Source organism: Antrostomus carolinensis, unplaced genomic scaffold, assembly GCF_000700745.2.
Source record: "Antrostomus carolinensis isolate BGI_N321 unplaced genomic scaffold, ASM70074v2 scaffold9930, whole genome shotgun sequence".
NCBI classification, from domain to species: domain Eukaryota; kingdom Metazoa; phylum Chordata; class Aves; order Caprimulgiformes; family Caprimulgidae; genus Antrostomus; species Antrostomus carolinensis.
This window is the reverse complement of record NW_010286438.1, coordinates 54,450-66,109: the sequence shown is the minus strand read 5'-3', so window position 1 is coordinate 66,109 and position 11,660 is coordinate 54,450. Positions and strand designations below refer to the sequence as shown.

General features: G+C 41.8%; 1 protein-coding gene across 1 annotated transcript; it reads right to left on the bottom strand.

Annotated features, from left to right (window-relative positions):
* Window positions 1–644: 644 nt before the first annotated feature.
* On the bottom strand, window positions 645–10,111 carry LOC104526464 (heterochromatin-associated protein MENT). Its single transcript, XM_010169955.2, has 7 exons — window positions 9,935–10,111; window positions 8,772–8,858; window positions 7,029–7,166; window positions 5,121–5,238; window positions 4,400–4,542; window positions 1,756–1,923; window positions 645–1,046 (listed from the first exon to the last, which is right to left on the bottom strand). Exons 1-7 carry the CDS (start codon window positions 10,100–10,102, stop codon window positions 645–647), a joined length of 1,224 nt encoding a protein of 407 aa, XP_010168257.1. The 5' UTR covers window positions 10,103–10,111.
* Between the last annotated feature and the right edge of the window lie 1,549 nt (window positions 10,112–11,660).

The following is an 11,660-nucleotide window of genomic DNA, read 5'->3' as shown; positions in this document are numbered from 1 at the left end:
GCGAGGCAAATAGCCCTCACAGAGATGTATTTTTTAATTTATTATTTTTTTAAGGAATCAGTAGAGTCATGTGAGGCCAGTTGAGGTGAAATTGGGAACTGGTGATGACTTACAGCTGGGTTGTGGAAGGAAGGCAAGGGAGTGGCCCCAGGCCTTAGGAGGGCGGGTCTGTCACCATTTGCAATGCAAGGATCTAATGAGGGGCTAAATGGCAGCAGGGTCTAACTGCTCTGGGGTGGGAGTAGGTGCTGAGACCACACCTGAATCAGGGGCTCTAGTCATGAGGGTGAGGAGGGGACCTGCTTTACCATATCTTTGTACACACTGCCATGAGGGGAAGGGAAAGAAATGGCATAGCTAATAGTGGTTAGGGGACAGAGCTACCCTCAATGACCTGGTCTGAATGGCAACCAGGATTGCTCTGTGGATCCAAGGCATTGTGCACTCCCCACTGCCATGGTTGTCCCTTTGGGGCAGGAGAGGAGCGCAGGAGGAGCTGTGCCTCAGCCCCTCAATTGTGTGGTCTGATGGAGAAAGGGTTCAGGTCCCACTCCCCCCAGTTGCAGCAGGAGTTTCAGGTTTTGGTGTTTGCCTCTGAGTTGGAAATTGAGTGTCTCGTGCTCTGCAGGGAAAGGAGTAACTGACTAGGGTAAGCAGAGTCTGCCAAAGAAGAGGATGGTTTGGGACTTGTTGTGTTTGATGAAGAAGAGGAAGGGGTGGTCAGCTTTAAAAGTCATTTTTGGTGGTTTTGATCTCAGCACCAGGACACCTGTGGCAGCTGCTGCCTCAGTACCTTCTTCATTCACCTCCACAAAAGCTTTATGAATAACTTTTGAAATGAAAAGATCCTTCTTAGCTGACATCTCTGTGAAATCAGCCTGAACAGGGTCAAAAGCATTTCGTATCCCCATGCTGCTCAGAGTGGATTTAAGGTCATAATTCTCTTCCAGCTTCAGCTTGGGCAGGTACAGATTCACTTCAGCTTTCATCATGCTGGCTGATTTGGTCCATTCAGCCAGTTTCTCATAGGTCAGCTCTCTTTCAACCTGTAATGAGCGTGAGATCAGACTATCAACGACTTGCATTCTATTTCCTTGAAGACCTGAACTGTTGGAGTAGTTAATTTTTTTTTTTTTCTGGTATGAAAAGTATTGCTTTTTTGCAATGTGTGATTCATAATCTAATAGGTGCTTGCTATGTGTGCATATGGATGACTTTTCTCTTAGCGGTAAATAAGTGGAACACATGGGACTTCAGGTACAAATATAAACATGTTTGCCCCTGATCTGTTTAGAATCTGAAACTGATCCTGGCATGGTCATGAGTGGTTATTGATGCCTTCTGGGTCAGGGTAGTCAGCACTTAGTTTGAGAAACGTCACCACAAAATATCAGATGCAAATTCAAACTGCAAATGACATAAAAATGAAGAGGATAAACCTAAGGCACAGTGATTCAGATTTGGTCCTTGCTTTCCTTGTGCTATTCTAGCAATAGAAAAGGGGACACCAAATGGGCTAAGACAGTTGTGTGGATGTACTTTTTGGGTGTATCCCTGAGTAAAATACCATGTTTGCAATTTTATCAGATGCCCCGAATCCTAAACTGAGAAATTGTGGTGTTACAGTTTATGAAACAAAGTGCACACATGAGAACCTATTCTACCCTGATTTGGAAGCTTGTTCTTCCTCGCTCCTTTCATCTGTTTCTGTTACTGTCTCATAGTGTATGCTATGTAACAGTACGTCAGTTTTACCAGCTCCAGACCAGTAGTGTTATCATTGATGTCATCTGGTAGGAGAACAAACATGCTGAGTTCATTTTCCACATATGGAAGCTCAATGATTTTGAATTTCATGGTTGTTTCATGGTGTATCAAAAACGTGTCTCTCAGAAACATCATCTGTACTGGTTTAGTCTTGGTCTGTGAAAAAATTCAGACAAAAAATAGTGTTACTTTGTTCCTTAAAATGGATGATAAAGATGACTCACTTCATTGAACTGAAAGAAAACTGTAAACAAGTACAAGACTCAGCAGCACTTGTGTACTCAGTACCCTTTCCTTTGGACAGTACCACATATATGCCCTTTTCAAAGGCATTGGGATCTTTAAAAAATCATCATAGACACATACAGTATCTACCTGCTAACTGAATCACATGAATTAAATTTCTCATTTTAAAATAAAGGAGTTAGCGTTGATTAGCAAGTAACTACTATAAGTGTTTCATGTTTTCTCACAAATATTAAATTTTTGGAGTGAGGACTTTGGGTGGAAAAAATTATTCCCTTGGATGCCATCAACTCTTTTGCTTATTTTATATTTTTGGGCAATACTCATTGTCTCACTTTGCCCTCTGAACCATATTTTTTGTGACCTGTGCTGGTTTTTCCTCAAACCATAGAGGACCAGATTACCAAATGGAATTGGATTACTCAGTAGGCTTCTGAAGTCTTCTGCTGTATTATGTTCACAGAGCTTTTACTAGTATATCCACTGGCCTTTACATGTGAGTTACATTTGAGTGCAAAAGTTTATCTGTTTGCAGGCTTTGTATTGGGTACCCTGTGAATTAAACCCTCTCTGTGCACCAATGTGTTGCATTTACGTGGCAAGGTTTTGGTAGCAGGGAGGCTGCATTGATGATTCTGTGAGGAGACAAAAGAAGCTGCCTCCATGTCAGGCAGAGCCAGTTCCAGTCGGCCCCGAGAGAGACCCACCACTGACCAAAGCTGAGCCAGCCAGCGACATTGGTAACACCTTTGTGGTAACATATTTAAGAAAGGGTAAAAACTGCTGTGCAACAGCATCTGGGAGAGAAGAGTAAGAAAATGTGAGAGAGAAAACAACACAGACACCAGATGTTCCCCTGCAGCCTTTGGTGAAGACCATGGTGGTGCAGATATCCACCCTGCAGCCCGTGGAGGACCCCATGCTGGAACAGGTGGATGTGTGCTGAAAGACACTGCAACCCATGGAGAGCCCATGCTGGAGCATGCTCCTGGCGGGACATGTCACCCTGTGGAGAGGATCCCACTCAGGAGCAGGTTTTCCGGCAGCACCTGTGACCCCTTGGAGAGGAGCCCACTCAGGAGTGGGTTTACTGGCAGAACCTGTGACCCTGCAGGGGACCCGTGCTGGAGCAGTCCGTTCCTGAAGGACCACACCCTACGGTAAGGACCCATGCTGGAGCAGTTCTTGAAGAACTGTAGCCTGTGGGAAGGGCTGTATCCTGTGAGTGAGACCCCACACTGGAGCAGGGGAAAAGTGAGAGGAGGAAGGAGCAGCAGAGACAAAGTGCTATGAACTGACCACAACCCCTGTTCCCCATCCCCTTGCTCTGCTTTGGGAGATAGGTAGAAGACTTGGGAGTGAAGTTGAGCCTGGGAAGAAGGGAGGGGTGAGAGAAAGGTGTTTTATATTTGGTCTTATTTCTCATTATCCTACTCTGATTAATTGGCAATCAATTAAATGAATTTCCCTAAGCCGAGTCTGTTTTGCCCGTGATGGTAATTGGCAAATGATCTCCCTGTCCTTATCTCAACCCATGAGCTTTTCTTCCTCTTTTTCTCCCCCAGTCCTGTTGAGAAGAGGGTGTTTTAGAGCAGTTTGGTGGGGGCCTGGCGGCCAGCCGGGGTCTGCCCACCACAACCATGAGAGATCCTAAAACCGCACATGTAGCATAGTAGGTTTCAGATACACAGTCACATCGCATTGCCTGGCATACAAAATGTGTTTGCCCTCGTAATCTGTGTCAAACAAGATATATGCTTCCATTGACAAATAATTTTGCTTGCCTTTGACTCAGTCCAAAAATATGCATGCAGTCAGCTACTGTGAATCGTCAGGGCATGATGGTTTAAATGCTGTTAGCTCAATAATGTGCCCTCAGTGTATACGGAATAAATCATCCTCACGCACTCAGCTAAAATGACGAACTCCCATGAAAATTTCCTCTGAGGTTTTATGCAACGCCCAGGGTGCGTGGGGAAAGAGCAGTTGGTTCAGTTTCCTTGAACTCAGAGTATAGACTGTGTCTCAAAAACAGAAAAGAGAGGTAGGTGTGTAAGCATTGCTCTCAAGAGCAACTCAGTCCCTTTTGAAAATGAGACCTTGGTACTTACGGAAACTTCCTCTTATACTTTAGCTGCTTAACCATGGTTTTCTCAAGTGTTTCGATACTGAAGAGCTCTTAATTAAAGTGAAAATAATATTCTCATGGATATGTGTAAATAAGATAATGCTGACATTTTCATATTTGCCATTCTCACTGAGTTTATACCACTATGAGTAGTGTTGCAGTGCCATACGAAATGACAGTGAAATATTTAGTGGTTTCTTGCTCATCGGTAATAGACATATTGACATATGACAATAGGCATATAGACAAGGAATTTACCTTGCTCAGTCTGAAGAGTGTCTCAGAAGTATTTTTCTCCAGAAATTTCTTTTCCCATTTTCCTTTGAAATAAATGGCATTTACTAAGACCAGTACAGTGCGAGAATCAAGAGATCCTGCAGGCAGCAGATCCTGGATTTTCCCTTCATAATCAGACAAATAGGATTGTTATTCCAGCGTGACTGTGTGACTTGCCAGTTTTAATTGTGCCTTCTTTGTGCCTCCCTATCTGGCAAAAATGTTAGCATTTGCGAGATTTTTTACTGTACATTTTTCATAGTATACATATGGTAAAAATGGCTTTTGAAGTATCTCTCTATATTTTTAAAATATATATTTATTGCAATTTTGTTAGTAAATGGCATTGGAAAGTGGGTAGAGTGAAGAAGTTTGGATGTTCTGTGAAATTGGTTGCAAGCAGCTGAAGAATGCAGAAGTGAAACCCTCACTAATCAGAGTGGAGCTGCTCCACCTACCCGTGCCTCTCTCTGAACAGAAATAATTGAGAAGAGGCTACAGCATGAAAACTCAAGGGAAGGACCATGTAAGGAGCAGCAGTTAGGTTTGGAGAGAGGCCTTCTTCAAGCCATTTAACTGCACTTTGTTCATACCTCCCCTGAGTTTCCATCTCTTATGGATCTTTGGCTGCAAGAGTAATAAATGTGGAAATAAAAATTATTTGAAAGTGAGATGAGGAAAAAGCCATCAGACTGGTACTTACTCTCAGTTTCATTTTCAACCCATGTATTGATCAGTGCTCTGGCTTGTTCTGCAGCTGTCTTAAAGTCTACAGCTTGTGGCTTTGCACTGTAATAGCTTGTAACGAACTGTAAGAATTTCTGAAAGATAGAATTCAAAAATGTATGCTTATTTAGTTAAAGTTGAGTTATAAAAATGTTAGAAATAATAACTTCAACAAATTACACAATCTGCAAATATATAATTGCAGAAAATATAACTTGTTTGAAATGGGATGACCCTTAAAATAAGGTCTGATACATTCTGTGCTAAATATTAGGTAATGACTGATCAAACTTTAGTCCCCAGGAAACTGATACTTCAGATTTTTATGTTTGAAATCCACAGTGCAAATTTGTAATTTTTGAAATATCCCATGAAACAAACATTCTTCACATTTTTTTTAATTTCTCAAAATGACATTTTATATAATTTAAATACTTTTTTCCTGCTTTATAATGTAGAGTTCAGTAAAAGGGGGAAGGGTAGTCTCCTACAAAGTTGAAACAAGGTTTTTAGTTTGCTTTAGAAGCAAGGAACCTGCCAAGAGTTTCTGAGGACAATAGAGGGTCAGGTATAAAGGGAATGTTCTGGTAGAATAAAGTCATGGCAGAAAAGCAGAATTAACATTTGCATTGCTGCCTGCTGTGAAACAGTTAATGGAGATTGCCAGCAGGAAATTCTGTAGATTCTCTATGAAGCGTAGGTACATGAGATTATGGACAAAATGAGCAATAAGCATTCAGAAAGACAAATTACTAAGTACTCAGGAGATCAAAACAAACTCCAAGATCAAAGAACAATAATCTCATTTTAAACCACCTTCCAGGAAGTTGTAAGATGATTAATACATCAATTTTTAAAAAGCTTTCAAAGATACAGGTAATTACAAACTCATTAGTCTGTGTGGGGTGAATGAGTAGAATAGGTCTAGTGAGCATATGGATAAGCATGATGTATTGGAGGAGTGTCAACAGCATTTTGTAATAGGAAGTCCTAAATCACAAATCTGTTGGGGTTTTTTGAAGGTGTGGGGAAGGGTATGAGTAAGGAGGTTGAGCCACTACAGTCTATTTGGATTACCAACAGGCATTTTGTAAGACTTCTCACCAAAGGCTGAGCATCAATGTTCCCGGAGCTCCAGTTCCAGTGCTCCAGTGCTCCAGAACTGGAGCACTGGAACAGGCTGCCCAGGGAGGTTGTGGAGTCTCCTTCTCTGGAGACATTCAAGACCCGCCTGGATGCCTTTCTGTGTGATCTCATTTAGGTTCCTGCTTTGGCAGGGGGATTGGACTAGATGATCTTTCGAGGTCCCTTCCAGTCCCCAACATTCTGTGTGATTCTGTGTGATTCTGTGTGATTCCCTGTGAAGGGTTACTACTACTGGACTACCACAGGGATATGTGCTAAGATCTGTGCTAAAATAGTTAGTCTATTAAATAGAGGTCTAAATATTTACATTAATATATATATATTGCAACATTTATAAATGATCCAGTGAATGGTACACTCCAGAGAGTGATTATTACTGTTCAGGAATGAGGTGTTGAAGCTATAATGGACAACTGCATGAAGAAAATCTGCCCAATAGTGGACAAAAAGGAAAATATAATTTTAAGAGTTACAAAGCAGAGTAGGGAACATAAGAGAGAAAATTGGAATGCCACTGAATAAAGCTGTATTGTGCCTGTTGTCTGAGTTCTCTACACTTCCTAAACTGTTGGCCACTTTTGGAGGCAAATGGACCTCCTGTCTGTGGAAGACTAGCCCCATATGGCTATCCTCATGTTCCCACTGAAACCACAGTGCTATCGTTTGGAATATTTTTACCACCTCCATTGACAATCCCTCTTAATGTCAAAATGTTCTTAAGTAAAGGTGTTCAGCTCACAGGCAGTAACGGGTAGGTCTTTTCCTCATACAGTCGGTTGGCACTCTTCAGCAAGTAGGTGCTTCTGCGTTTGTTGATGGCAGACAGGAGCTCTTTGAAGCCAGAGTGGATGTTTTTAGCTTGCTTGTGATCAGGGTCCTTGGAAAGAGACACCAATTAATATAGAATTTATTTTTTTTTCTGTCTGAAGTATTGCCACCTGCTGTGGTTCTTTAAAATGCCCAAATTGTTTTAATTAAAAAGGAATTTAGGGGGATGGAACTCTTTTTTGCATATATTGCATGTTTGCAGCACTGTCTATGACTGGACAAGTTGTTTTCTGTCTGTAGGGCAATGATCCATTTCTGCAGTCCTGTGTAGGCCTTTGGGGACATCAGCTGATGGTGCACCCAGGAAGTTGAATCTCCTCATTTCAGTCCTGGTCAAGCCTAATTTTTAGTGTCACAAGGACCCATCAAGGCAGCCTTGCAGCTTTTGAGGAGGTGCTTTGTTCTAACAGACACTAATGTCAGGGCATGGACTTAGCAACTATTCAGATTTTCTCAGTTTCATGTGAATTTAGCTGTTGCTGTTTGGATTTTGGAGCTTGTCCTGGATGTCAAAGTTGATGGTTTTAGGGAGCACGAGCTTGGTGGCTAGCAGTTGCCAGCTGTTGCTTCACTGATGGTGGAATATGCTGCTATCTGTCAGCTGCTCCCCTCCAGATGCTGGGGTGCAGTCTCCTCTCCCACGGCAAATAGCATGCCCTGCACGTGAGACACTGAGAGTCTGTGCCACTGACTCATGATGACTTGTCAGAAGGTGGGTCAGGTGGCATTCCTTGGTTTCGTCTTTTCTCGCTCATGCTGAGACATGGGCTGCTGGGAAGGACACCTGGGAAGGAATTTGGTAGCCAGAGGGCACAGGGTAGGAGAGGTTGGGTTTTACAAGGGGATGGGAAGAGACTGAGGAGGTAATGGAGGGAAATGTCTGAAGGACCAGGTTAGGCAGAGTTTACTACAAGTCAGAAAGTCAGTGAGTTGCTAAAAGGAATGTGGATGTAATGGTTCATCCTGAAGATCTATCCCCTGCCATTTTGGGAAAGAATGACAGAACACTCTCCCCCCTTTTATTTCCAGTTTGTCTTATCTGGTTTCTTAGAGCTTTCTTTTAGTTTCTGTGCTAAAGAAACATGGCTTGCTTGAGATTTAGAAGCCTAGAGTTCATTTAATGAAAAAGATCTGGGCAGTTCTTCCTGGTAGCACATCTCTGGGGAGCTGATGAACATGGGTGAATCAGCATGCGTTAGCTTAAAGGAGAATTCTGTTTGCCTGATGTGTCCAGGCTTGAAAAAGGTGGAAGGGAGTTTATTGGGTAGGGCTGGAGTCAGGTGTGAATGCAGTAGTTGTTTTTCGCTACAGGAAAAAACCCCTGGAGCTGATAAGAGAGAGAATTGTCCTAAGCACATTAGGACAATTGTTTTATTGAAATTGCCATAGACAAGCTAAAACCAAGTAAGTCAGTATTAGGGCCAATCAGAATGCCCTTCATGTCTCAGTTCTGCTTTTGAAGGCCTGAGTTGGTGAGTTTTATGGCAACATTATCTGCTTGTGCTCTTTTTCTCTCTATATATAGTTCTAAGTGAAGTGAGACAGTACATACAGACTGAAGACAAGCAAATGTTAGAAGGCTAAAGCAGTAGCTGTGATAAACTATCCCTTTCTCAGAGATTTTTTTCTCTGAGTCTTTCATTGTAGTAAATACCATCTTTCTTTTCCTTGGTCTCCCCGGAGAAGGCCTCGTTGTCTCAGATGAACCTCTTTCTCCTGCAGTCTGGTTAAAATGAAGAACCTGTGATGATGACAAATGTTCATAAAGACATTTTTTTTTGAAGATAAATTACATAAGCCCGAGGTTTATGTATTATGTTAGTTTTCTATGGTAATTCAACAGTCATGCCCAATGACACTTTGTCTATTAAAGATTACTGAGGACAAGACCTTACTCTTGATTTAGTCTCTGTAACAGTATTATTATTATACAGACTTTAGTCACATTTACTGCTCAATAGTAGCCCAATATCATGGCTCAAATACGAATTTATTTAGATAAATGGTCAATTCTTGCTTGGCTACATGGAATTTATTTTCAGATCATGACCAAGCACAATAAAGAGTGTATTCAGAGTCCTACTACTGTGGCAGAAGTGTAAAATTATATATTTAATGTGTTTAGGTAAATGCCTATAACCTAAAAGAGTACAAGACTGAAAAGTTCTGCTAAAGTGGGCATATGTTAAATCACGTTTTCAGTACTAGTATGTCTCCATTAGTTGTGAGTCCATATGAGTAGCTATGTCACAAGCAGAGGTATTTGTACTGCTCCTGTGCAGCCCAGCACACATTCAGGAGAGCTTACTGACTTGGGTTGTGCATATGAGAAAGCAGATGTACTGCTTACAGAACCAGCTGGGGTCTGGAAGCAGTGATCTGCAGCACTCCTTTTTCTAGATTACCTTAGCTCCGTATTAATTTTGCTAATAAAGCTGTCTGTTACTATTTGAGCACTATATCAGGCAAATTATTCTGTTCAAAAGGCAATTAAAATAGAAGGTAGAGTTCCAAGCAAATCCAGCAGTAATCTCTAATGTCAGTAACTTCCCTCTGGCAGACTACTTGTGATTCTCTGTGAACTGTGAGTGTAAGCTCAATGTAGGGGTAGTGCAGAGTAGGGAGATCTTGGAAATAAAGTAGAACAGTGACCTGCAGGACTGCTGGCAGCATGAGTGGGGTTATTTCCTGTACCCAACATTATGGCAGGTCACTGTTCTCCCATGTTGTTCCTTTGTGTTCCCCATAAGCAGAAAGGTAATGCTGTTTATGTGAGAAGCATCTGTACAGTGATATACTGCTAATTTCAGAGCTTACCTCAGCCATCTGGGATGCAGTGTCACCCTTTGCACCCAAGTAGACCATGGCGAGAGCAGTTGCAATACTCCAAGGAGAAAAGAAAATGTTTTGGCCTTTGGAAGTTTCATTCAGTTTTTTGTAAAGGTCCACAGTGAAGCTGTTGGTTGTCACTGAGAGAGACTCCATCGATACAGCCTGAGACAAATGAGTGTCAGAGAGAGGGGATGACTGGCACAGGTTGCCCAGAGAAGCTGTGGATGTCCCCTCCCTGGAGGTGTTTAAGGCCAGGCTGGATGAGGCTTTGAGCAACCTGGTCTAGTGGAAGATGTCCCTGCTCATGGCAGGGGGGTTGGAACTGGATGAGCTTTAAGGTCCCTTCCAACCCAAACCATTCTATGATTCTGCAACTGCTTCTTCACTTCTTTTAAAAACCACAAAGCTGCTAGTGGGAGGTTGCCTGCACCCTCTCAAATACAGTGTGAGGCTGTCCCTGTAATGGGTCAGATACTGCACAGAGACCAAGTACAGTCAGCTAGCAGTTCTTTTTTGCATTATTTCTCCCTTCCCCATCAATCCTCAATGTCCTCAGCTTTTTAATTTATCCTTCATCAGACGAGCACGATTTTAGCTAAAAATATTTTCACAGACCAAACTTGTTTTAAAAGCCCATTTTCTTAAGTTTCATAGAATAATTCTTTGATTCTGAGGGAGTGAAACAGCATAATTTCTCACTGTGCTGCTTTGAACTTTTTTCTATTTTGTTAAATTTCCTATGCTATTATCCTATGCTAAAAAAAAAGCATGGTGAATTCATCGGATTCACTACATGTCTCTGAAGGCTACTAGAGATCTCTAGATTTTTATATGTTCTTGCTGTAAGTAAACTCACATTTGGAAACTGTAGCTGGATTTGTTAATTACTGTTTTTTGAGTAAACTCTTGTATCTTACGTACAACCCCATGTAGTTCCCATTTTAAATAATAACAAATTTTCCCTGGTTTTCTGATGGCTTATCAGAACCTGCAGATTTTCCATCCTTGTCCTGCTTCTTTTTCCAAGTATGCTTTTACAGGACAAAACCAAAGCAGACAAAAAAACCAACCCCAGGAATAAACTGATTTTCCATATGTGGATCCAGATCAAACCTGTACTTCTTATTAGCATATTTTAGATCAGTCTAATACTGTTGACAAATATTAGGGTAAATTCAGAAATTTCCATTGTCTTCACCCGTATAAGGACTACTAAAACATGTACTAAAGTCAGTGTAAGATGGCATCAGGTGAAAGGTTAAGCATTAGATCAACAAAAGCAACTGGACATTTAAATCTCTCTCCACCCACAATTTACATGCTTAAATCAAAATTTGCAGTCCTCAAAGCCAGCTGCCATGAGTGTTAGAGATGCCTCTGGGATCTGAGTCTTGGTTTCAAAGCTTTTCAGGGCTTCACAACTGCTATGAAGCATTCTCAGGAGTGCTTCAGAGGTGAATGCCCCGCAGCTGAGCTCATACCTAAGCATTTTTAGGACCTTCAAATCAGATATCTCTTACTGCTGTGCCTGGAGGTGCCGGTACTCCCAGAGCATATCTAGGGAACAGGGCTGAGCTGAACATTTTTACCTGAAGAATTTCAAACCAACATCTTCATCTCCTGTTTATAGAGGGTACCTGAACTGGGTCTGCATGGAGCAATCAAGCATTTTTCAGGCTTGAGAGAGAGAACTTGTGTGTATTTCTGTGAG